Source organism: Ahaetulla prasina, chromosome 2 (assembly GCF_028640845.1).
Source record: "Ahaetulla prasina isolate Xishuangbanna chromosome 2, ASM2864084v1, whole genome shotgun sequence".
NCBI classification, from domain to species: domain Eukaryota; kingdom Metazoa; phylum Chordata; class Lepidosauria; order Squamata; family Colubridae; genus Ahaetulla; species Ahaetulla prasina.
In genome coordinates this window covers 165,943,900-165,971,157 of record NC_080540.1, presented here as the reverse complement: position 1 = coordinate 165,971,157, position 27,258 = coordinate 165,943,900, and the positions used below count along the sequence as shown (strand labels likewise).

Here is a 27,258-nt window from a genome sequence, read left to right as displayed (position 1 = left end):
ACCATAAGTCAAACAGTAGTGAATTATCAGTTCAGAGCGCTTAAGAAAAAAAGCTAAATTACATGGCACTGGATCTCTATCAATTATTACATAACAGCTAATTGTCTACCTCAACTTCTGAGGTTGAGACAAGTTGCAGGAGAATCTGTAGGCTCCTTCCCTGTTAGTTTGGATTGTATGGCACTTTCATTTGTCCAAAGAAAAAGAGCTTCTTTGCTGGATCAAGTGAGAATTCTATTCAGGGTTTTGTTTGCGGCATTGTCAGTAAGATGCCTCTGGAAAGTTATCAGCACAGGCATGGAGACAAACGTTTTCTCCTGCTATCCCCCACTTACTCCAGTAAGTTATCCAAATACAGTCGATTAGTTGAGCGAATCGTAGTTAAATTAATCTGTATATTTATTCTATAGCCACCCATCTCGTACCTGTGACTTTAGGCAACTTACATTAATTCGTTTTTAATGCTTCCTTGGAAGTTTCTGCCCATTGTGGTAGAACAACTTTGGATTCTACTTTTCTCCCCAGAACGAGGAAGAAGATTCCCTAGAATAACTTTTTACCATCTACGGTTCCCATCATCTTATAGACCACCTTGACTTTAATGTAGCTGCATATACAGTACACACAAATTCTATCAATTGGGAGGCAAAACAAGGATGGCCCTGTAAGGACTTCATCCTTCATTCCCATTTAAAAGATCACTGCGGTACGGGATCGGGTCCTTCCCAAAGGCAGCCCAAACCTCTGCGAGCGCCTTCCAGACAAGCAGTTCGTTTCCGAGCATCTTAAGAGCTAGTGGGCAAAGGCAAGGCAAGGCAAGGCAGGCCGCAAACAACAGGCGACAGGCTTTACTGCCGCGAGTGCCGCTCCGTTTTCCGCACCGGGACTTCGAAGCAACCCAAAGGGCCCAGTCCAGATTTTACCGCGAGCCCTGCGCGCAAAGCGCAGCTCCTGCGCCCTAAGCGCAGAGCGGAGGAGGTCGGGAACGGAATTCCCAGGGCTGTTCCCCCACTCCCCAACCTCCACCCTCACCCGGCCCCCAGTGCGCATGCCAGGGAGGAAGCTCCCTTGCTCTACCCCCTCCTCTTCCTGGCACTGAGTCCAGGGGGGAGGGAGGGAGTGAGGTAGGCACTGGGGGGTGGGGGTGGAGAGCACCAGCGATCCTCTGCACCCTGACCCCCCACCCACCCAACCCACGCACCCACCCACCGGGCACCCACCGCAGGTGGGGGGTGGCCGCCCGTAGAGAGACGCGATTACAAGTTGGAGCTTGCAGCTGCTTCTGGGGAGGGGGCACCATGAACCAAGGTAAGTGCCAAAGGGCCCCCCCTGGGCACACTCTGAAGTCGGATCCGGGGGTGCATTTGGCATAGGCGAGGGGAGTCGTGAGTGCCCGGAGTCGAGCCGATCTCCCGCTGCAGCTTCTCTTGACAGTTCAAACTTCTGCCGGAGTTGCCCAGCCTTTTCCATTAAAAGAGGAGCTGCTGGGAAAGGGCGATTTGGCCGCCACCTCTTAAAACTACTCTTCCTGTACCAAAAGGGAATGAATTTGGGGGAAAGGGGGCGGGTTCTCTTTTAAACCCCGATTGCACAAAAGCTAAGGAGAAAGGTTGTCGGGGTGCTTGGTTGCCTTATGTTCTCTCTTTCTTCGGGAGGGAGGTGGGTTTGCAAACCTCACGCCTAGACCTTCGGTTACTGCTACGGTGGGAAAAGTTCAGCCACCCTTCATCTGCGTCTATGACCCAAGGAAGAAGGGGCAGTACCAAAAGATTACTGGGTGCTGTTTCCAGCTCCTTCTTTTCAGGCTCTCCCAACTGCAGGTGGCAAAAAAAAAGAAAAAAGAAAAAAAAGGGGGGTAGACAGAAGAGATGCAGGTCACCAATATATTTCCCCACAAATTTCTCTTTAAGAGGGGTTCTCCTGGAATCTGGTGTCTGTATTTCCCATTCTTGCATTGATGGTGCCTTTTCAGACTGGGGGGGGGAGGGGGAGGTAAAAGGAGGACTTGCTTCCTCCAGTGTGATTGAAAGGTTAAAAAGTCACCAGAAAAGTAGTTAGGACCATTTTTCCTGACTCTCCTTCAATAGGAGTCCAAATAAAAGGAGATTAATAAACTTTCTCAAAGTCAGAGCCAAAATATGCAGAAAGTCTTCTGTCAAGTGTTGTGTAAAAAGGATGGTGGGAATAGTGGTCCAGCATATCCAGAGGGCACTAGGTTGGGAAACGCAAGAGTAGAACGTAACTCTCTTAGAATCCTTTTCTTCAGATTACAGAATTGCTCTGGCTGTTGCCATCCAAGCATCAATTTTAGGGGGGGAAATTGGAAAGTAAATAGCACCCTGAATCTTCTTCAGTAGGAATTTGCTTATCAGGGAGGGTAACACCTTGGTAATTGTTAAAAAGTTTGAAAGCTACACTCGCTTCCTATGCAAAATCCCCTTGTGTTCCCATTATTTTGGATAAGGGCAAAGGATTCTAGTGGAGGGAATTAACTTGCAGGAATCTAGGCTATAATAATTAATGGCACAATATACATTTTCAGCCAGGCATGTTTGTCTTGCGATTTTTATTTTCTTTATTTTGATGCATTTGAGAATATGCTACCTTCCAGATATTTTGGACTACAGTTCCCAGAATTACATGCAATTATTATTATGTAGCTAGGGAAGCTGAAGTTGAGCACAACTGGAAAGCACAGGGTATTGTATTCCCCTCCCCATCCCCCAAAAAAGAACTAGGTTTGATTCTACAATATTACCAATTGTTCAAAATGTGCAGTATAGGTTTGTTGAAAATAACTAGATTAGGTAAACACACCTTGCAGAATATAAACAATGCTAGCCTTGTTCCAAGTTAATCAGAGTGCAGTTATACAATCGAGAGAGTAGTCTAATCTTTTTGCTGCATACATTTGATTACAGGTAGTCCTTGACTTATGACCACAACTGAGCTCAAAATTTATGTTGCTAAGTAAGACGGGTTAAATGAGTTTTGCCCCATTTTATGACCTTTCTTGCCACGCTTGTTAAGTGAATCACTGCAGTTGTTAAGTTAGTAACACATTTGTTAAGGGAATCTGGCTTCCCTATTGACTTTGCTTATCAGAAAATCTCAAAAGGTAATCACATGACCCCACGACATTGCAACTGTCATAAATATAAGTCAGTTTCCAAGTGTCTGAATTTTGATCATGTGACCATGGGGATGCTGCAATGGTTGTAAGAATGAAAAATGGTCAGTCACTTTCCTCAATACCGTTGTAATTTTGAATGGTCATTAAATGAACTGTTATAAGTCGAGGACTACCTGTATCCTGGTGGAGGATATCTATCCTGCGTTACAAGATCCTGACCATGTTGCCAACTTCTATTAAACTGCGGCAATCAGGTTCCTGAATATAGTTTTTGACTTTTTATCCTCTGCAGTGGGTCAGTATAATTTTCTATACTGCTTTAAAAAGTCCCCTCCAAAGAATCAAATGACTTGAATATATTCAGAAAACATGTGGACAAGTCTTAACATTTTAAAATATATACTTAGTATAAAATACATACTAAAACCTATATACTGTTGATTTCTTTGCAACAGAACCAGAACTACCTAAGCCATAGTCAGTCACAATACAAGGCCTGGGCACTTTAACTTGGATGTGGAACTGTCTTTACCTCATTGTTTCATTGGCAGCCACTTTAGATGTAGGTGTTAAGTTTCACTCAGAGGAGCAACTAATATGACAGGGCCCAATTTCAGGAATAGGGCTGTCTTTAAGGATGATAAGATGAACATCCTTCTGATTTTCCCCTGTTGTTTATAGTGATTTTTTTAAAATGTAAACAAATATAGATTGTATAATATAGGTGTAAGTTGAAACACCACATATGGTTTCAAAAGAAAGAGGATTTTTCCCCCCTATTGCTTCAGCATTGCTTTCAGATCTTTCCTCAAAAGAAAAAAAAAAGACCTAGGCACACACACAAAAATTGTTTACATTCACCTGCTCTGAAATAAGAAATCTGCTTTTATACTGCTCTAGCCCAGTCTACCTTTAGCTCTGTTAGTGAGTAAATGGGAGGAGCCAATCAATGTGTCAGCAGGTTTATTAACCATTCCTAATATTTTTCCCCTGTATTTCTGAATTCTTTAGATATATTTTAATCGATTTTTTGTGTGGTGAGAGGAACTGCCAACTTTTTAACTGCTGATCCTGTCTTATGCTTTTTACACTCACCTGATCGGTAGAATTAGTACAGATTCTCTTTTTTTCTCTTCTGTTTTCTGCTACTGTTAAAAGGCGCTAAGAGTAGAGCATTTCAAGCTGTGATCTGGTTCATAGCATATTAAGAGTATACTAACTATATACATGTGATTCATTTAGTCTTGGCTTAATTGTGGTTGATTTGGTAACCATGGTTAAAGAAATATTGACTTAACACAATACATGAAATTAATCTGTTTTTTCCTCTATTAGTAATTAATTCTAATTGGGCTATCATTTTCAGTCACTTTTTATGACTGCAGTGAAGAGAAATATAATATGTTGTCTCCCTATTGTTTAATCCTTGGCTAGCCTGATGAGTGTAGATTTTTCAGCTAATGTGAGAGCCAGTCTAGACCAAGGGTCTGCAAACTTGGCTCTTTTAAGACTTGTGGACTTCAATTCCCAGAGTTCCTCAACCAGCAAGTAGGAGACTATGAGTTCAAGTCCTGCCTTAGCTATAAAAGCCAGCAGGCTGACTTTGGCCCGTTCACTCTCTCTCATTCCAAGCCACGAGGTGGTTGTGGGGAAAATAGGAGAAAGATGTATTGGATATGTTCACTGCCTTGAGTTATTTGTAAAAATAATAAAGGAGGGATAGAAATAAAATAAATAATGTTCAGAATTCTAAATAAGCATTTCTTCTAATCGTTTTAAGGTGACAAAGATTTGCCTTTGGCTAATCAGCCAAAGAGCTTTCTAAAAATAAATGCTTAGTTGTCTGTATAGGCTAACACATTTGTATATATGGAGATGGGCCACAGGCGTTTTGTGGGCTATTTGTATAACATTCGATCCATTAGTCATACTCTGAATTTTTCATTCCTAAGATTCAGCTAGCATCGACATGTTTCTGTAGAAGCTTCTTTTCTTTGTGGCATGGGAGAAATCAATATCTTGTCTGCATCTTTCTATCTGCCTAGAAATGCCACTCTTATGAATAAGAAAAATTAGCATATGATTTAGATGTGCACCCAAAGGAATTGGCCATTGGTTCGCTTTTATAACACTCATTATAAGTCATGCGCTTAGGGAGGAGTATTCTAGATTAGTAGAGATGATTTCTGGATTTTGCATGCAACGTGGAATGGGCTGGACTTGAAACCCTTTCCTATGATTGGTTAAATGTTTATTTGCCAGGAGGAATATAGAAAGTTGTTTTACGTTAAATCAGGCCATTGGTCCAACTAATCCAGTACGGTACTATATTACCAACATGGACTAGTCATGTTTTGCCAAGGTTTTAGGCAAGATTTTTCTGTCTGAACATGCCAGAGATTGAACCTGGATTAGGTTCAGGATCAGGAGATAACCTGGTGGTTCCCCCATTATAATCCACTTTGGACTATGATGCCCAGAATCCATGATTAACTGGTTGTGTGTCATACAGGAACTTTTACCCAAAATATCTGTGTATTCCAAGTTGGTTATTTCTAGACTGTTTTCTCTTTAAGGATTTACTTTTGTGTAGATTATGTTCAGAAAGCGGGATCCGATGGTGTACAATATATATCATATGTATCAATACATGCAGGTCAGTTTCCCCAAGGGTTGCCACAGCCTTATATTTTAACTTCTGTCCTGCTGTTACATTCAAATATTCCCTCCCACCCCCACTTTAAACTGGGATTTTAATCCTCCGTAATAATTGGGAATCTAATGGTAGGCCTTGTTTTCCTTGGGCGTCTATCTATCACTTCCTTGTACCACACCAAATAGTAAAGTGTGATTCATTTTAAAGTAACAAGAACTTTTACCAATCCAGACTGGAACAGTAGCAACACATTAGAATGGTGTCCTAACATTAGCCCCCGTGTCGTCCCCCCAAAAAACAAGTATTTGACCCAGATATTTTCTATCAAAACAATTGTAGAGAATCTTATCTCCCTCTTCCTCCTCACTTGAGTAGCCTCAACCTCATGTTCTCCTTCCTTTCCAGGGGTAGGCTAGTGTGGCTCCTGAGTGGCGTGAGCTTGCTGGACAGGTCACCATCTGGATTCTCAGAAGAGAGGCCGCTGGACTGACTATGAGTGCCTCAAGGGAACACACCCAGCCTTAACATCGCCTGCCGCGAGGTTTGCAGCCATGAGCAGGTAGGAGCCATCTGCATAGCAGAGCTGGATTAAAGGATCAGCCAGCTGTTTGCTGTTTCATGGCGCTTTCCTGATTTTGTTTAGTAGGGCAGAACTGCCCACTCAATTGGGAGAGGAGGGGGTGAGGGGACTTGGATAATGCAAATCTGTTTCTCTGACTCCCTTCAGATCTTCTGCTGGTTTAAGCCTTGTCTTACTAGCACCCTAGTTCAGGCAGTGCCACCCTTCTGTCTCCCTCTTTTATTCTCTCCAGCTACCTGTTTGCTCTCTTTCTTTTGAATGAACCCCCAACCTTTCTGCCGTTCCCCAGAATCTTAGCATACCATCCCGGGAGTGAGCTCTTCCACGACTGTGCTACTTTGGACTTTTGTAAATTAGTAGGGAATTATATTGGGAGTTGTTATTATCCTTTTTTTAAAAAAATCCATTGTAAAAGAAAATGGGACTCCCTTCTACTTGAAATTTGAGGTGGTGGAGGTCCCCAAAGTGTGATTCTCTTGGTTTGTGTAGCTTGGCCTGAAGCCATTCTGTTGCTGGCTCAGCTAATAATAACTCTTACCCATGACACAAAGCCTCTTGCAGTCCTAGAGCTAATCTCACCTTTCCCTGATAGGAAAGGCTCAGTGGCAGGCTCAGTGGCGGGCTGTTTACCTGAGTTGGGAGACTTTAGAGGTGGGGGCCCAGTTTCAGATGCCAGGTTTTTGAGCAAGGCTGAGGGTGAAATCTCATGTTTGTTTTGTAAAGGTAGCAGATGCCTTAAAGACCTTGCAGCCCCTCAAAGGCTGTCGGGCCTGTACAAGTTGGCCTCATCCTTTTCAGCTTAGAATCTAGCCCCAGCTCTTTGGAACTAAGGTTACCCATCTCTTGCATTTCCACCCCCGCGAATACTACGGTAGCTAGGATCCTCTCCTACTGCTGCTCTCGATGCTCTTTTAATGACTATGGTGCCTTCCATCCTAACCACCATGAGTTTTTCTAGGTACCCAAGCGCTGAGGGAGCACAATGAATGGCGGCGATGATTGCTCTGGTGTGGATCGAGGTGGGCGTCCAGCAGTCACACCTGTGCCTGTGGGCTGGCAGCGCAGGGTGGAAGAGGGCAGAGTGTGCTATATCAGGTACAGCCTGCCCCCGACCATGTCTTTCTTTCTCCTCTGCTCTCCGCCACCGCTTTCGTGCTAATCTGGCCTGTCCCTCTTTTCTTTCTCCCAGTCCTAGCGGGACGAGCTTGGCTTCATTGGAGCAGACTCGTGCGTATCTGCTGGCGGACGGCACTTGCAAGTGTGGGCTGGAGTGTCCCCTCAACGTGCACAAGGTAGAGAGAGGAGTGAAGAGAGAAGCCGATTAGTATCTGATGTTGAGAGATTCTGGGGTAGAATTTTTTATTTGCCTACGCGGAAACAAATCCCCACAAGCATAAGAGGCCAATAACACATGACAAGGAGCGTAGGAAACTCTTACAGCAAATCAGTGGATCCTTCTAGGTTTTCTAGCTGGCTGATTAGAGCTTTCTAGTTTTAGCCAGGTGTCTTTCTCAGCCTTTATGCAGGTGGTAGGAATGGAGCCTGGAAACATTTACATGCAAAGTGTGTGCTTTATCACTGGGACATATTTCTTGCTAGTCAGCTGATAGATCAACTAAGAACATGATTTACCACCTTAGCTTTCCAGCTTCTTTTAATCTTGCCTGTTGGCTAGGGCTGTTTGGGAGTATATCTGAAACTGAATTATGGCACATCTGTAGGACACCAGTTTGAGGAAGGCTGCGCTAAACTACAACGGTATGTGCTGTGGGAGGTCTTATTTATTGTCAGTGGAATAGAGATAAACTCCCTCACTCCCTCACATTATATACTTGATTGGCAATTAAAATCTGTGGGAGAGGCTCTTTTAAACGCGCACACACACACACACACACACACACACCACTCTCAGTCTCTTTTAACTGGCCAAAGAAGTCAGCCTTCCAGGTGGTGGAATAGAGTTTTTGAACAACTGCATTTAACACCCACTCCCCTTTCTTTCTAAGAGCAATCAAAACACACTCTTCCGTTTGTCTTTTAACTGTCAGTTTGACTCTCCTTTTTAAAGTGGTTCATTTTGTGCTCTGTATTTTAATTACAGTTAGCTACCATAAGTACACACTTGTATAGAAAGGCAGAATGCTTTGGCTTGTGGCCCTGCACACCCTTAAACCCAGGGGAGGAAATCCAAGCCAAGCCACCATACGTGGTCTTTGAGTAGCTTGCTGTGGCTTGCGCTCAAAAAGAGTAAGAGTTGAAACCTAGAAAATGCTTAGTTGGGTTACATTTCATTCAGATGAAACACGGGTTTAAATGATCACAGCGTGTATTATCAGGGGCTGGAGGTGGTGCTCCTCCACGTAAATCCCCCTGAAATCAGTGGAAGATCCTTCATAGAAACTCATGAGGTTTCTGATGTTCAGTGACAGTCCTGATCCCTAGTAGAACCAAAGAATGAATGGGTAGATTCCTCCCGTAGCACCTTTTGTCAGATGAAGGAAGGGTGGGTATTCAGTCATTAAACCTTTCCCCATTGTGGTTAGGTTTTCAACTTCGACCCTGCAGCAATGGTGATTGGGAGTGAAGGCAGCAAGGGAGACCAAGACATGACCAAGCTCTGCAATCACCGGCGGAAAATTGTGGCGATGGCAACACTTTATCGCAGCATGGAGAGCCATGGACCGCTGGGCCTACCACCTCTGGGGCCAGGTAACTGTGTCGTTTGATGAATGGCCTGGTTTGTTTTCTTCTTTTCTTCATCTGTTCTTTGTCCCAGTGCTTCACATTTGGCCTCTTGCTTAGGGTGAGCAAGAGTCTGAGTAAAAATTCTGGATTAACTTTCTAAATGCTGTGTTTCCTCAAAAATAAGACACTGTCTTTTTTTTTTTTTTTTTTTTTGAACCCTGAAATAAGCGCTTGACTGTATTGCGATGCGCTCAAAAGCCTGATTGGGCTTATTATTATTATTATTATTATTATTATTAATAATAATAATAATAATAATAATAATAATAATAATAATAATAATAATAATAATAAAATATTATTATTTAATTATTATTATTATTATTAAATTATTAATTAATATTAATTTTAATTAATAATTTAATTTATTATCAGGGGATGTCTTATTTTGGGGGAAACAGGATAGAAGCCATGCCAAGATCGGTCAATCTGTCTGTCTGTCTGTCTGTCTGTCTATCTATCTATCTATCATCTCTCTCTATAAAATTTATTTGCTGTCTATCAAGTCTGAATAAGAATTCTTTTTCTTTCTTTCTTTCTTTCTTTCTTTCTTTCTTTCTTTCTTTCTTTCTTTCTTTCTTTCTTTCTTTCTTTCAATTTATTTGCTGCCCATCTCATATCCAACAACTCTGGGCAGCTTACAATGATCTTATTGATTTAATATGGCAGTGTAGATAGCTGCCCATCTTGCAACTCTATGGTTCTGGATGGCAAGCGTAGGATTAAAAGCAACAAGCAACAAAAATAAAAACTATAAATAATGATAATACCACTGATAGTAATAATGCCACAATAATGGCATTATTGGCACAATTGTAAAAAAAAAAGGGTGTCTTAAAACGGGGAACAAATATGCCTCTGAAGGTGTGAAATGTGATGAAGATTGGTTTTTCTATCTTATTGCTGAGGTGGAGAAACTTGGATGTCCCAACTTGTTTAAAGGAAGCTTGATTTTTAAATTTATCTTTTGGCCCCTCCTATCTAATCTTCTGTGTTCTCATTCCATCCAAGCAGCTAGCCAGCCTTTTGGTGTAAGTTGGGGGTTCCTACTTGTCCTTCCTTTTGGAGAATAATTACCTTTTCCTCTGTTTACAGGGGCTGGGATGACTCTGCCACCTCAGCCAGCCATGCCAGGGTCCAGCACTTGCCTGCAGCAGACTCTTTCCAGCAAAGCTCCAACCAGCTTGCCCAAGGGGCCAGATCTCTCCTTGCAATGTCCCTCTGATCGTTACGGCAGTGTCTGGTCTGGTCCAAGCTCTTCCTTTCCCCGCCATCACAACGCTTTCTTTGGGGATGTCTTCCCAGGCCGTCTGCCACCCACTGTCAATGGCGGTGCCCGCCCAACCTTCCCGTCTGAACTGAATGCTGCTGGGAGTTCTTTCCTGCCCAGCAAGACCTCAGCAGATGCATCGCCCCGGCCCTATTCATCCAACAGTTTCCTCTTCCCCTTGCTAGATGAAATGGGGCCTGGTCAAGAGGGCAGCCCCTGGAGTGGTCGTTCCATCCCTCTTGGCTCGCAGGCGAGTGCTGCCGGCTCGCCCGCCCCCACCAGCCTCTCCTCCGTTTCTTCGTCAGCAGGCAGCGCTGAGCCTTCTCCACAGCGGTCACGGCACTCCTCCGCCTCCTCCGAGCAGGGCCCCTCTGGACACCGCCTGGCTTCTAGGCCCTCCAGCTTGGACGCAGCACCCCCGACCAACGCCTTAACCAACCAAAGCAGCAATAACCTGCCCTCAGTGCCCTTAGGAGCTGCCCCGGAAGGCAAAGGACCGCCTGGCCTGCTGCTCCTTCCTCCACAGGGCCCAGGCTCTTTCCCAGCCAGCAGTTTGTTGAGCGCAGCTGCCAAGGCCCAGCTGGCCAGCAGGGGGCGTCCCGATGAGCTGGCTGCCAGCACTTTACCCAACCGCTTGCTGCTGTCAGTGGTCGGCGGGCGGACACCTCGGCGGCAACGTCGCTCCCCCACTGTCCTGCGCCTGCTCAAGGATTCCCACGCAGGGCAGGCGGGGGTCACCCATCCTGAGGAGACACTGACCCGACACCCCTGGCCTAGGGACCAGCCCCCCGGAGGAGAGGCCAAGAATGGACCCCCAAGCTCAGCCACCCCGGTACAGCCGCTGGCCTCTCTGCTCAGTCTGCTGGCTCCTCCCGGGAGTTCACCTACGCCAGGCCTGCCCCCACTTCTCCAGGCCCCTGCTGGCGACAGTCCCAATTCTTTGCCCCCCTTCCAGGACTTCAACAGCCAACTCCTCAGCCTCTTTGGTCAGCTGGCTTCTGCGTCTTCCGAACAGATCTCAGGGAGTTCCACACAGCCAAAACCTCCCACCTCCCCGCTTGCATCCCATGGACCCCCAGGTAGGTTTGTACATGGAAGCGGAGGTGGCCGTCATCATGTTTTTGTCCTTCCCCAGATTGGGAGCTGCAGCTGAGTGACAGCTGTCTGAGGGTCCTGGAGAGTTTGTTTCTTCTTCTCTTTAAGGGAAATAAAAAAAGGCAGGGAATCGCCGGTCCCATGGCAGTCACACCTCCTGATTGCCTTGCCTCCCTTTTCTTGGCCAGGAAAGCAGATCTTATCTCTGCTGAACCAAAAGGCCCTGCCCAAGTTGAATTGCCATCTGATCATGCAAAGTTCAGGCTATGCAATCCTGAATTTATAATCAAGGCTTGTCACCAGTTACAGATTCTGGTTCGAATGATATTTACAACAGGTTAATGTCTGAGCAAAATAAAATACGTATGAAATGGAGGAGGTGGGCATTGAATAATCAGAGGTACCCATTAATCGGGCGTTTGAACATAGGCCTTTGCTTTTGTTTAATGTTACCCAGAGAGAAATAGCTATGGGAGAAGGTCTGTGGTATACCCCATTCTGTGAAAGTTTACTCAAGCCAACCTTTGTTGTGGTACATGTGGCTTACACCTTGGCAGAGGGCACAGTGAACAACTGGCCGTGGTTTAAACTTTATCCTTTGCAGTTAGATAAACTGCTGCTTCTTACTGCCAGGCGTGCCGGTTGTATTGTTTTCTTCCCGTCTTGAAACTTACAGATTGAGGAATGGAGGAGGAGGAGTGGCGAGGAGCAGTAGTCCGGCCATTAACATAATGCCATTCTGACTACTATATTGCCCTCTACCTTCCATCACGGGAACAGGTGTAGAAGGTTATTCCCCTCCCCACCTGCCTCCGAACAGTGACATTCATAGTAGGGACAATTAAAAAAGGAAAACAACATTCAGGAAAAGTAGCTGTCCAGTGCTGCCCTAGGAACACTTATTTAATTACATCATAATGTAAAAGAAACATTGATTGGATTCCTGTGTTACATTAAACTAGTTTTGTTTTCATTAAGGCCTGCTGAATAAGCTACAGTCAAGTGGGTTTATACTATGCTAAACTAAAAACTATGTTTTTGCAAATCAGTGCTGACAGCCAATCCTGTCAACCCGAACAAAGTATTTTCGATGTTGCTCAGTCATGTCTGACTCCTCACGACCCATGGATCCAGCACACCCTGTCTTCTGTTATCTCCCAGAGTTTGCCCAAATCCATGTCCATTGTGTCAATGGCATTATCTAACCAGCTCATCCTCTGCCGTCCCCTCTTCCTTTTGCCTTTAATCTTTCCCAATCTCGGGGTCTTTTCCAACGAAAGCAAAGCCTACGATGCAGTGGTGAAATCCAATTTTTTTTACTACCAGTTCTGTGGGTGTGGCTTGGTGGGCATGGCAGGGGAAGGATACTGCAAAATCCCCATTCCCTCCCCACTCTGGGGCCAGCCAGAGATGGTATTTGCGGTTTTCCAAACTGCTCAAAATTTCTGCTACCGGTTCTCCAGAACCTGCTGGATTTCACCCCTGCTACAATGGCTTAGTACAAAATTTCAGTCACATAAACCTTTATGTGAAAACTAAATATCTCCTCCTAATATCTATAGATTAGACTGCTATTGATGGAAGGCTTAAAAGTTGATGCCTCATCAGAGGAGAAGTAGGCAAGACTGAATGGTGGGCTGATAAGTGCCTCAGTGGTGATCTATAGTCACAGAAGATTTCACTGGTCTCTGAATTAAATTGTTAGAATTATTCAAGTACAGTTACTAACTCTGAGGTTGAAGAGTAGAAAGGATAAAACTCCTAAGCCTTTAGCAAGATGCACCGTGATGAATTTTCCCCTCTGTATATCCCAGTGGTGAAAGGTAAAATTTGTTACTACTGGTTCTATGGGTGTGGCTTGGGGGGGGGCATAATGTGACTGGGTAGGCGTGGCCAACTTTTTTTTTTCTTTTAAAAGCATTTTTTCTACAACCTCTTCGGCTGAAGAGCTTGTAGAAAAAATGCTTTTAAAAGGCTCTGACGATCCCAGCTGAGCCGCACGATCATCAGAGCCTTTTTTTTTTTTTACATTTAAAAGCATTTTTTCAGCCGAAGAAAAAATGTTTTTAAAAATAAAACGAAAAAGCAAAAAAACCTCTGATGATCGCACGGCTCAGCTGGGATCATCAGAGCCTTTTAAAAGCATTAAAGGAGGGATTTTTGCTACCGGTTTTCCGAACCACCTGCCTCCATCGCTACCAGGTCTGGTGATCCGGTCCGAACCGGGAGCATTTCACCCCTGGAATATCCCTTAAAATATACAGGAACCCTGGCATCCCAAAAAGTTGCTTGCAAGCCTACACGGTCCACTGTAAATACTTGCGTAAGGAGTTAAGTGGAGTAAGTGCCTGCTGAGAGTTTGGCTACAGATGACACTGGGCAGGTGCTCTGGCTTGGACGTCAGGCAAAGGGGCATCTCCAAAGTGCAGTGCATTCTGGGAACAAGCATCCCTTGAGGGAGGGTTGTGGCCATTCCTGTGATTGGTGATGCCTTTGTTTTCTTTCCTCCAGGTGCTGCTGCTTCGGCTTCACTCATGACACCCAAAGCCCCTCTCGCCCCCAGCCCTGTTACTGTCACCACCAGCACAGTGGAAGGTGGGGGCGTGGGCTGCCCGCTGCCCACAGGCACCGATCCGTTCCCTTTCCTGGCACAGGAACAAGCACTGCCGTTTGGGAATGCTCTACCTCCTGGGCTGTTCCCCCTGGGCTCCTTCCCCTTCTCGCTGACCTTGGGCCCAGAGACGCCACTTCCCCCTCTTAACCTGCAGGAGGAGCCAGACGGACAGCCCTTGTTGCCTCTGGTGCTGCCCAGCCTGGATTTGCTACAACAGCCAAGTGGGCTCCTGGCATCACTGTTGGCGCTGCCAGAGGCGGCTTATGAAGGGCAGAGGGAAGCAGCGACAACGGAGCCATTGTTGGAGCCCTTCGCCAGCTTGCCTGAAACTCTGCAGCCCCTGCTCTTCCCAGCACTTTCCACCCCTTCAGCTATCCTAGCTTTAAACTCGGCACTGTTGGCAACCGGCCTGGGCTCTTCTGACACAGGACCGAGCCCCACACAGGTAAGAAGTTTGTGCAAGGGGTCAGTTGCTTTTAGACGTTTTTCATTTGATTGAGACGCGATAGGATCGGATGGGGAGTGCATCGGCCTCCCTCATTACAAGGATCTTGTGGGATTGGATCATAGGTTGAAGCAGTGGTGAAATCCAAATTTTTTTACTACCAGTTCTTTGGGCGTGGCTTGGTGGCATGGGAAAGATACTGCAAAATCCCCATTCCCTCCCCACTCCAGGGGAAGGATATTGCAAAATCTCCATTCCCTTCCCACTCTGGGGCCAACCAGAGGGGGTATTTGCCGGTTCTCCGAACTGCTCAGAATTTCCAGAACCTGTCAGAACCTGCTGGATTTCACCCCTGGGTTGAAGGCTACCTTAGGAACATGAAAGGTTGGAAGGAATATAGTTGCTGTTTAGCAGAGCCTTCGCAAGATATTTCCAGCTAGTACGGAGATAATACTGATCTGTTGACTTTATGTATTAAGAAAGTGTGATTCCAAGGAGACTTTGCATTAAGAGTTACGAACTAGTTGTTGGATAATCAAAGAACCAATATTTAAAGAGCTCTGCGCCTGCTTTAAATGAAAGAAACCCTGTTTAGGGTCAAACCTGGTGGCTGAGCCTGAGCAACAGCTTTGCATTCTCTCCTAAAATCATCTGAGGGGCTCGTTCCGATGGCTCTGCTCCTGTCTCAGACCTTTCCTGTCCTTCCAGACTGGACTGGCTAACACTCCTGTGGCACCTACCTCCACTAACACCACACCGACAACTACTGAGGGTACCCCCAGTGCCTCTGGGCGTCTGAATCCCATATTGCCCCAGCTCGTCAACCCGCTGCTGAGTACCACACTTCTGGGTGAGTTGATAGTCATGTTATCCGATGCCAAACTCCTGGGAAAGGTGAAGATATTAAAGCCCAAATGACTGCCCCTAAGCAGAAAGAGGCTGTCCCTCACAGATGTCCTATCGCTCTAATGTTTTGCTCTTCACTTTCTCCAGTCTGATTCTTCCAGGCAGGAGATAAGTGGAGTTTTGCAGCAGTCCTCACTTATCAATCGCAACAGAGACCAACAGCACTCTTACTAAATTGGGATCGACTTAGGAGCCCACTTCCCTTTGTTATTAAGTGATTCAGCAGTCATTAAGTGAGGTATCATGTGACCATGCCTTGTGATTTTACTTCTTTGTTCTTCCTTAACTCTGCTTGTCAGAAGCTGAATCATGTGACCATGGAAGACTGCAACGGTCATAAATTCACACCGATTGCAAAGTGCCTAAATTACGGGACCATGGGTTGCTACACTAGCAGGGTGGATTTGATTTAAATCGAGGTGATTTAAATCACGATTTAAATCACTAAGTAAAAAGGCTCGATTTAAATCACCTCGATTTAAATCATAATTTTTAAAGAGCAGCTGTCATCTCTGTCCCACAGTGGCTCCTCCTCTGACCCGCTGTTGACTCACCGACAGTCCCATTCACTTTAATGGGACGGCTGGTGATGCGGCAGGGACACAACAAGGTGAGGGACGTGATGGGCAGCAGGTGAATGGATGCCCGCCAACAGGCACTGCCATGATGGATCTGAAATGACAGGTGCTCTTTAAATGTAAGGACTCATTCTTGCTGATAGTTAGAATCTTTAATATTATTATTTGCAAACAAAATGAAGGTTTCCTATTTAGCTTGCAGAGCTTGGATTCCTTGAATGAGTTTACCAAAAATGTAAATTTTGCGGGATATACAGCTTCATGCTAGATAACTAAGCTCCATTTCATGCTGAATAAACTAAATTATTAATGTATCAAATAGAAAACTATAAATTTGATAGAAATAAAAAAGAAATCCAATTTGAATTTTTAAAAATCTGATTTAAATTTTAAAAATCTGATTTAAATTTAAAAAAAAACCATAGATATATTGTACACCCTGTACAATAGTCATAAATGTGAGGATTGGTCATAACCGCAAGCTGGTTTTTCTTTACACCATCATAACTTTGAACTGTCATTAAATGAGGCATCAGTGAGCAAGGATCACCTGTGGTTGACCACCTCTGGAGAGCTGCAGTTGGTGCAGAGTACTTGCTCAATGTGGACGTGCCAACAACTTGCTTCTCCCCTTGTGGCATTCCCCTGCTGACATGATTGGGTGGAGAGGGAATAGAGTTACACTTACTAGGCTGTGCAGGAATGGTTGTAAAGGGACAATTCTTCAGTTCAGCTACCCGTGCCTGATTTAATCCACTGCAAACAAAGGCAGTTGTATGGACATCGATGCCTCTTTCAGATACCTTCTGAACGTGCCAAAATTGGATAACAGATAAAAGTCCTCCAGACCTTCCGGCACTTCACTGTAAGTTTGGAGGGGAGAAAAGAGGCTTACAAAGGCTTACTGCTAGTACCCCCTAGAAGTATTTGGGATGGGTGCTGGTGATAGCTACATGCCAGCAGCAGAGTTGACATTCTCCTCCCTTTTGCCCACGTGAAGGTGATCTTCCATCCCTGAACCCAGCCTCAGGCCCCTCACTGATTGGAAGTCCTCTTCTCCAGGCCCAGCAGCCTCTTTTGCCACCCAGTCTGCAAGGGCCTCTCGGAATCCAGCTCTTCCAAGGACAGCTGCCCTTCCTAGCAGGCTCCAACCCCCTGGCCTGCCTCCTCCAGAGCTTACAGGTGAGCAGTCCTGATAGTGTCATTATCGGCCTCAGGGTAGGTGGGCAATGGGCAGTGTTTAGTTCTTCTCTCATATGCAGAATCCATACTTGTAGTAAAAGAGCACGTTTCATTCCTAAATGTGTACTCAGAGTAATGTGTTTGCAAATTGTAATTGTGCGTTGATTAAACTTGAAGCAAAAAAAAAAAAGGGGAGTGTGTTTAATATCTGTAAGGGCAATATATGGTGGTTTGGAGGAGTTCACTTAAACCATTGATTCCCTTGCCGAATTAGTGGTTGATACCCTGGGGCTGATGGTCCTTGGGGATTTTAACCTTCCCCTTGATGGCATTGAATTCGGGATGGCTAAGGAGCTCATGGCAACCCAGTCATCAAAAGAACCAGACATCACACATTAAATCTGGTTTTGGTCCTTGGGGTAGCTGTGATGTGGTCTAAAGTGGAGTACATTACATCAGTCCTTTGCCATGGTTAGATCTCTCTTTGGTTGCTATTTTGGTGTGCCTGTGCAATTTTCTCCTCCCCCTACAAGAAGATATGACCTATAAGCAATAGCACTTAGACTTACATACTGCTTCAAAGTGCTTTCACAGCCCTCTCTAAGCAGTTTACAGAGTCAGCCTGTTGTCCCCAACAATCTGGGGTCCTCATTTTACCGACCTCGGAAGGATGGAAGGCTGAGTCAACCTTGAGCTGGTGAGAATTGAACTGCTGGCAATCGGCAGAACTAGCCCGCAGTATTGCCTTCTAACCACTGTGCCAACACAGCTCTTATTAGGCTGTCTGCACCAGGTGCCTGATGAATCTGAAGGAGTTTTAGAGGACATGTGAAGTTTTTCCTGAGAGTCTGGTGGGTCGTTTGTTGTAGACCTCTGTTTGTGCCTGGAATGGCCAGATGATGAGAACCTTGGACCAGGTCGCTCTTCTGCAGCCTCTTACTGTGCATTAATGAGGAGCCGTGGTGGCGCAGTGGGTAGAATGTAGCGTTGCAGGCTAATTCTGCCAACTGCAAGCAGTTCAATCCTCATCGGCTCAAAGTTGACTCAGCCGTCCACCCCTCCCAAAGTTGATGAAATAAGAACCCAGATTGTTGGGGGCAATAGGCTGACTCTGTAAACCACTTAGAGAGGGCTGTAAAGCACTGTCAAGTGGTATATAAGTCTAAGTACTATTGCTAATCCCATGGAGGAAGAAGGGGGAGGAGCTAGGTTTTCCAAGAAACACCAAAAGATGAAATGTCAGAAGAGAAGCCTGGAAAACCCTTGGAGGAAAACAACCAAGTGAACCAGCTAAGTATACATAAGGACCCATATTAGGGATTAAACTGTTGGGTTAAAAGTAGTGACATTTAATTATTTCTGCAGTTTTATTGCATTGGCTGATTACCAGCCAGCTATCCTTTTTAGGGTGATTCCTTCCTCAAGATTATTCCCTGAGCTGCTGTGAAGAACAGCGATTCCCAAACTCTCTTAATTCACAACATCCTTAGTGTCCTAGTAACTTTTTCATTGGGGGCCCCGGTACCCAAAATATGTATCTGAATTACAGGGATCCTACATTATATTTTAAATTTTCAAGAGAAACATGGCAATCCTAGGCTAGTAGTTCCTGCAATATCTGACTTTACAGATGGAGATATTCAAGATCTGTTGCTAAGTTAATGAAAAGTGAAACTTGTTTTAAGTCCACAACAGACAGATAATATTCAGAAATGACTCAGATGCTTCTTAATTTACTGACGTATAAATAAAAAGAGAAGGTTACTACATAATCCGACTGACAAAATTCTGTTTTTATACTTATCGCAATAATAGTAATTTTAGTCTTCCTATGGAGTTAATTTTCTAGTTTAGTCTACCTATCACTGACAGATTTTGGGCATTACTGTATTTCCCTCGACGGAAGTTGGGTACTCGTGCATTTCAATCAAACGTTTAAAATATTCTATGGCTGTAACTTGTCCCAGCTTCTGCCAACCTAGCAGTTTGAAAGCACGTAAAAAATGCAAGTAGCAAAATATGGACCACCTTTGGTGGGAAGGAAACAGAATTCCGTGCGCCTTTGGCGTTGAGTCATGCCGGCCACATGAGCACGGAGACGTCTTCGGACAGTGCTGGCTCTTCGGCTTTGAAATGGAGATGAGCACTGTCCCCTAGAGTCAGGAAAGACTAGCACATATGTACGAGGAGAACCTTTACCTTTATGGCTGTAAGAAATAGAAATAGGGTCACCAGTTCCTGCTGGTTTTGGTTAGAGGAGGAATGGGTTGAATCTGAAAACTTCGATTTGAAGAATACCACAACTTTATGCTCTCACCACACCTGTGCATACAAGGACACTGAGGGAGGTCATTTGTTCAGAGTCAGGTGTCATCAGTACGCAGGTGATACTCAGATGTATTTATCAATCCTCAACCGACTAACCAATGCTGTCAGAGTCTTGTCCAGTGTGCAGTGAACAAATTGTTGTGTGGGCAGCAGCAGAAGGAGCAGAATTTTCTGACCCCAACCTTCCTATCTTTTTGTAAGGGCCTAAAGTCATGGCTGTGCCACTCGGTTGGGGCCCCCAGGGTGGGGATCAGCTCAGTGGAGATGGTTGATTAATAACAGATCCCACCTCCCCCCCCCTTCTGCCCCCAACCTGCCCCTGTGCCTTTGGTTTTAAGGTTTGATTTTAACATTTTTGTTTTAACTTAGATGTAACCTTAAGCCGCCCAGAGTTACTGTATGGTAAGATGGGTGACTAATATTTTTTTATAAATAAATAAAAGCAATTTGTTCCAGAACTTTAAGGAAGTTAGAGTTAATCCTTATTACCAACTGTCATAAATACACTCTGGCCTAAATTATAAAATTACATGGCCAAGGAGTATATTTGGATTCACATAATTACTGTAGTTGGAGGAATACAACAGAATCTCCTTTCTCCTCTACTGGGACCTATCCGTTCCCAGTTGGGATTCAGTTTTCCTAGTCTAAACAACCAATATCTTCTGAAACATGTTTACTACTTAGTATACGTGTGAACTAACTAGACATTCTTTGTTCAAGTCATTCCTTCCTTCGTTCCTTCCTTCAAGATGGCGGTAGCGGAGGAAGCAGTATCGGATCACAGGGAGAGAAGTTATTAAATTGAGTAGGGAAATATAAGGAGAGAGGGGGGGAAAAACCAGAAAGTTAGATAAGTAAAATAGAAAGGAGATAAAGGGAAAAAAGAAATTGGGGTAAGGAGGAAAATGCCAGCAAAACAGCAGGGCAGCAAATGAATGGCTGCATGCTGAGTTGGAGGCAGCCAGCAACAGAAAGTCTAGACTTCTGTCCAATACCTCTGAAAGGTTAAAAGATGAGAAAGGACCAGGATAAGCCAATTGAGTGTGATATTAATGATCTTTAGAAAGGCAGGCCTGAAAAATTGAATACCCTGATTCCCCCCAAAATAAGACCTCCCCTGATAATAAGCCCAATCGAGATTTTGAGTGCATGGCAATAAGGCCAAGCGCTTATTTCAGGGTTCAAAAAAAATATAAGACCGGATCTTATTTTCGGGGGAAACACGGTATTTAACAACAATGTTAACATTCAAATATCCATCCACTTGGCAAAAGGTAAATTCAGAAAATCTTTCGGAGAAGCCACCTCTGAATAAAATGATCTCATGAAGGTTTCTTCTCTCTTTCTCACTCTCTGTTTGCCAGCTAAGCACTGGTTTCAGTGCCCCAGAGAAACTGGTGCTACCCAGTGAACCTCCAGCCTCAGCCTTGTCCAGCGTGCTCCCTGTGCCAGAGACTGAGCCAAGCCACCAGGCTATCTTGCCCCCTTGCATGGACACTGCCCTCACAAGTGCCTTAGAGTCGCCCAGAGCCCTTGAGCCAGCCCAGCAAGGAGAACAGGAGGCCCCCGCAAGGCAAGAAGCCAGCGGTTCCCACTCTCCCCACAAGCGGCTCAGATGTAGCCCAGAAGAACTGAATGGGGACTCTGCCAGCAGCCTTTCACGAGGATCACTCCGGGGCAGCAAGACTGGACGCCGTGGGGGTGGGCGGGGGCGGGGCAGGCGGCACTTCAATGGCCAGCTTCCTGAGTTGGGCACAGGACTTCTGTCGCATCCCACTTGGCGTTGCAACGGGGAAATGGTGGCTAGCAGTGCAGAAACCCAAGCAGGCCCTTTTGCTGTTCAGGAGATAAAGGTATGTAGAAGTGTTTAAATGGTCCTCTCCAACTTGGTACCCTTCAGGTATTTGGAGACTGCTTCCTCTGGAATTGCTAGCCAACTGGCTGAATTCTGGGGGTTGTAGTCTCAGTATGACTGAAGGGAACCCAGTTGGGGAAACAAGGAAGGAGTTCAAGGGAATTCTAGGGAAATTGTTTTACCACAATTGTCCAGACACTCCAAAAAGGAAAAGCTTGCTTTCTGGAGGTACTTTCTTATTGACAACTCCATCAAACCCCAAGTGCTGGACCAGGATGGACCTTTGATCTAGTCCAGGGGTGTCCAACCTTGGCAACTTTAAGACTTGTGGACTTCAACTCCCAGAGTTCCTCAGCCAGCTTTGCTAAGCAAAGCTAGCTGAGGAACTCTGGGAGTTGAAGTCCACAAGTCTTAAAGTTGCCAAGGTTGGAGACCCTGATCTAGTCTACAAAGCAGTTATGTTGGTCTCTTCTTTAGGTGAGAGATAACTCCAGTTTGAGTCCAGGGTCCCACAGTGGCCACAATTGGGATTAATATTTCCATTGCTAAACAAGGCAATTGTTAAGAGAGTTACGCCCAATTTTATGAGGGAGTGTGTGTGTGTGTGTGTGTGTGTGTGCATGCCACAGTTGTTAAGCAAATCAGTGCAGTTGATTCAGCAAATCTAGCTTTCCACACTGATCAATCGTTTGTTGGAAGCCAGCTGAGAAGGTGGCAAATGGGGAACTCGCACAGCCCTGAGATACGGCAGTGGTTGTAAATGCATGCCGGTTGCCAACCACCCCAATTTTGTTCACGTGGCCGTGGGGATGTTCTGGCAATGTCTAAGGACCACTCATAAATCATTGTTTTCAGTGCTGTTGTAACTTTAATTGGTCACTAAAATGAATGGTTATAAGTCAAGCACTAGCTGAATACTGTTAATACCAGATCTTAGTCAAGCACTGTATACCGTTAATACCAGATCTGCTAGGAAGATTCCCAGTTTTTCCATAGTCCTCCAGAAAGTGCTTCATAGTGTGTCTTTGTTTTTTCTTGTATTGGACCCATAGCCATATGATTTCATGGTATTGATTAGATTCATACATTATACTAAGCCATGGTTTTCTTAATCATGATTTGCTAAGTAAGCTACAGTGAGCAAGATTCATATATAATAAATACCAAGGCTAATTTTAATTTGCAAACCAGAATTGCTAGGGGTTTACGTCACTCTAAATGGGTGGGAAACCATGGCCCTTTTATGACTGGTGGACTTCAACTCCCAGAAACCATGGCCCTTTTATGACTGGTGGACTTCAACTCCCAGAATTCCTGAGCCAGCATGGCTGACTCAGGAATTCTGGGAGTTGAAGTCATAAAAGGGCCATGGTTCCCCACCCCTGCTCTAAACGCACAGATTGGCCCTGATCTTTGCAGCACTTTCTACCCCTCCAGCTGTCTTAACTTTAAAATCAGCACTGTGGGAAACCAGGCTGAGCTCTTCTGACACAAGGCTGACTCCACACTACATGGAGGTCAAACAAGGAGGCTTTGCTTTTAGCAGTTGAAAGCTGCTGCTTTTCATCTCAGTGAGACGTAAACAAATGGGGGAAAACTGCATTTAGTGCTCCAGTCTCTCCTAATAAAGGGATGTTGTGGGATTTGGTCATAGTTTGAAACTCCTATTTGAGGAACTTGTGGGATTGGTTAGATCACAGGTGTCAAACTTGCCGCGTCATTTTGCCATCATGTGACATTTTGCAACGTTTTTTTCCCTTCGTGGAGCAGGGTTGGGTGTGACCTGCGCATGACGTATCCGGCCCGCAGGCTGCCAGTGTGACAACCCTGGGTTAGACTATAGACCCAAATAGCAGAGGGCTTTCAGGACGTAACCTGCTTCTAGTGGGCCTCTGGTGGCTCAGACTGGTAAGACAGTCTGTTATTAACACAGCTGCTTGCAATTACTGCAGGTTCAAGTCCCAAGGTTGACTCAGCCTTCCATCCTTTATAAGGTAGGTAAAATGAGGACCCAGATTGTTGGGGGCAGTAAGTTGACTTTGTATATAATATACAAATGGATGAAGACTATTGCTTGACATAGTGTAAGCCGCCCTGAGTCTTCGGAGAAGGGCAGGATATAAATGCAAATAAATAAAATAAATAAATTAAATAAATAAATAAATAAATAAATAAATAAGACTGAAATTATGGCTTAGTGTGATGTGTGAACCCAAACGTTATTTTGTTTCCTTTGATTGCTCCTTCTTCAGAGGACTTTGGTTTTAAAGTAAAAGACTATTCTAAAGCTTACTCAGGAAGAATTTTGGACTCTTCAAACTATGGGGGAGGTATGTATGTGTTGCTGTTTCAATAACTTGCCCTCATTCTAACAATATTAAATATAAACCCATGTATGTAGAGAACAGGAGAACCACGTAGCGATGTGCCAGATTATCTAATATTGTGCATATGTTACGTGAGGGAGCATTTAATTATGGGTGTCTCTGTGCACACCTTTACATTTTCCCACTTTGTCTTCAGACTGAAACGAAAAAAATGTTTAGGGAAGCTTTACTGTGCCCTTAAGTTGACTGGATAAGCTGTTCCTTGTAGAATGGTTGTGAAACCATGCATTGCCAATCAAGCAAATTGTGTAGAGGGTCTTATTGCCAGCTCTGGAGTGCTTTTAGGAAGCTGACATCTTCAGAATTGATACTTACCTTCTAACTCGTTTCTTTCTCTAGGGCCCTCCAGGTAGGCGACCAGCCCGACGTGGCCGAAGGAGGAAAAGGTGAGAATCAGTATTCAGAAGGACGGGATTTGTAGAGTAGACATAGCAGAATTCAAAACAAGCTTGGGATACCTCAGAGGTTATTTATTAGTCCATTGTCTGTAGAGATTCTCAGTCATCCAGGTCATGGTTGTCCCAAAGGTGCTTTTTCAGGAGGCAACTGGACTTTCTTGTTGTTGTTGTTTTTCCTTTTTAAGACATTTCGCTTCTCATCCAAGAAGTTTCTTCAGCTCTGACAGGATGGTGGGGAATGGAAGGATTTATTTTCCTTGCAGACAGCTGGTCATTTGCATTCTTTCAGAGGGTTGTTGCAGCACTTGGATGTTTGTCTGTGTCCTCAGTCACCTGAGTAGTGCTCCTGGTTCTTGTGTTATTAGTCCCGTTTTCTCTTTGCAGTGGTGTCCGGCCCAGTGGCCGACCTGAGACTACACGGATTCGGGGTCCTAGCATTGATCCAGGGTCCAGCCCATTGGTAAATATTTTTTTTCCTCATGGGTGAGTAGGTGATAATGTGAAGTAGACCAAGCCAGTATTTCTTGGGGAGGAGATTCCCCTAAGGCTTGGCTTACAGTATTGATATGTTTTGCCTCTTTTTTAAATTGAGGTAAATGGCTCCTTCATGGCTTATACGTTTCTATTGCAATGTGGAGGAAAAAATGCCACTTATTTTTGGCAATTGTGGCTGCAGAAGGCCATTTACAAAGACTACAAAAGAGATGCTCCAGGGTTGTTATTATTGTGTGCTCCTGAGAATGCCCTCCCCACTTGTTGTGGTCTGCCTGCAGTCCGCGGACCTGGCAACGGAGTCAGACAGTAAGGAGGCTGGGGAGGATGATGGGTCAGTCCTGGAGTCAGGGGAAGGCCCGGACGAGGGCTCTGCATCGGAAGCAGAGATGGGGCCAGAGCCATCTGGGAGCGATGTGCGGACTCTGGAGCCTCCAGAGGCAGACAGCAGAGAGGCAGAGGAACAGGAGGAGCCTTTTCCTAGTGCATGTATGCGAAGAGCTGCCAGAAGGCAAGAGCAGCTGAAGAAAAAAGGACGACTCAGGAGAAGATGATTGGCCCCTTCCATAAGGCTTAAAAGAGTAGCAACGAGCCATTGGGTTCTTTATAGAAAAGCAACGGTGATTCCATGCTTCTTATCAGCGTCTCTTGAACTTTGTGGTGGTTTTGCCAAGAAAAGCCTTTGGCAGGTTGCCAACGACATCAAAGGTTGGTGATACAGCCGAGGGACTGGTTATTAAGAATTTTGTTTTGGATTAAGCTGAGAATGAATTAGAATGAATTAATTCTCAGCTGTTTTAATAAAATAGTTTGTTGAGGACTGAATTATCACTACTTGGGCCTTGGTCACACCACCACCCCGGTTTGTAAGGGAAGGAATAAGGAGTGGTGCTGTTATCCCAACTTGTGAATCGCGCCTTAACTTGTCTTTCCTCACCTTTCCCCCTTGTAGGTTGACTACACTGTTGCTCGACGGCCTCGGCCTGGCCGGCCTGTGAAAAACAGGAGGAGGAAATTGGCCACATAACACTGCCTGACTGCGGGGTCTCCACCACTATCCATTCTGAAGCAAAGAGAGCTTGGGACATCTGTCTCTCCCCATCCATGACCCCCTTCCATCTCTGGGGCTCAGCCTACGGGTGTAACTCCAAAGGAGGGGAGGAAACACCAGCAAAAGGATCGGTTGTTGCTGATGGCTCTGAGCATCTTGACCATGAATGTGTTTTAGCTTCACCACTTGCCTGGATCCGGAATCTTTTGCCAGAGGGGTCTCTAAAAGTACACGGTGCAGCTCTGGTCTCAGCATTTTTTTGGAAGGGTGGGGGTGCTGTCGGGAGGAGGCTAAGGGGGAGGGGGGAGAGGAAGAGGGCCACGCCCATAGCACTTCTTGAAGCCATGTTTGTAACGTTCCTCTTGGTGGCGCAGGAGGCCCTCCTGCCCTTGCTTTTGTGTCTTTCCCCCACCCCTGGTGAGATTCCCCTAAACAGTTGGGTCCCCCAAACCTCAGCAAGGAGTAGCAAGGGCCGTGTCCTCCTGGAGGGAGACAGCAACGCCCTTTCACTTCCCACCTTACCTCAGGCCTGTGTGCACTGCACGCAGGTGAGAACCGGCTCAGGGTTTTTAGTACAAGAATCAGTCGCTTCTTCTCTCTGCCTTGCCAAACATACACACACTCTTTACACACGCGCACACACACACACACGCAGGCAAGCTCGGTCCTGATCCCAGTGGCCAAGGTACAAAGCAATAAGGAAAATAAGCCACGTTAAGTTCAAGGAAAAATCCTTTCAGTTTTTCCAGAAATTTCTTCCCTCCCTCCCAACACAGCCACTCTGCCTCTATTTATATGCTATTCAAAGACAGCGACAATATGCCAGACCCTGAATGGTGACTTAGCCTGTTCTGTCCTCCGCCTCAAGTCCAGTTGGAACTCTGGGACTGTAAGACTCACCTTTCTTCCCTACACAAAAATACCCCCTTTTTTTAACAAAAAAAACCCCCCTATATATTATTTCCTTGTATTTTCCTTTTTAAAAAAAATCCTCAAAAGAACACTCAGGTCACAGCATATTGGGGTGGGGTGGAGAAAGAAGGTTTTGTGCTCAAAAATACACTTGGCCCATCTTTGCCAGCGCGAGCTCCCTTTCCCCCTGCTCCTCTCCTCATTCATTCCCCAAACATATACACTACAATCCTCATCTCTAAATGACCAAATCACGTCACATCACACACACCCCTTCCCTCATCGGATTGCAACTCTCGACACATTATGCAAAAGCACTGTGTAGATACTGTACAGGTTGTGCTGTGTCTCCCCTTCCCTCCCATGCACTTCAACCAACCAACTTCGGCCTTTCTTTTGTATAAAGAAGAAGAAAAAAAGGAATGGGGGGAAAAAGCTATTTTTCCTTTTTCGAGCTTAAAATTTTGTTTTGTAAAAATAAAAATACACAATTGTGAATTGTAGCTTTTCTATGGGAGCGACTTTTAATTTAACAGATGAAAATATTTTGAAGCTTAGATTGAAGTTACTGTTTATTTGTTTATTTTTGGGGGGGGGTGTTTTGTATCAAGTATTAAAATATGTATTT

General features: G+C 45.1%; 1 protein-coding gene across 2 annotated transcripts; it reads left to right on the top strand.

The window, feature by feature from the left end:
• The first annotated feature begins 956 nt into the window (after positions 1–956).
• Positions 957–27,258, top strand: MBD6 (methyl-CpG binding domain protein 6). 2 transcript variants are annotated; one of them, XR_009153624.1, is made up of 13 exons: positions 957–1,308; positions 6,195–6,348; positions 7,328–7,464; positions 7,559–7,661; positions 8,913–9,078; positions 10,210–11,463; positions 13,991–14,538; positions 15,247–15,388; positions 17,023–17,204; positions 20,900–21,388; positions 23,643–23,720; positions 24,117–24,163; positions 24,560–24,635. XR_009153624.1 is itself a non-coding variant. In XM_058170749.1 (13 exons), the coding sequence occupies exons 3-13, from the start codon at positions 7,352–7,354 to the stop codon at positions 25,692–25,694; spliced, it is 3,195 nt and encodes a 1,064-aa protein (XP_058026732.1). In that variant the 5' UTR covers positions 957–1,308; positions 6,195–6,348; positions 7,328–7,351; the 3' UTR covers positions 25,695–27,258. The 2 variants fall into 2 exon arrangements, 1 of the variants encoding a protein (XP_058026732.1); XM_058170749.1 differs by lacking the exon at positions 23,643–23,720 and adding an exon at positions 25,620–27,258.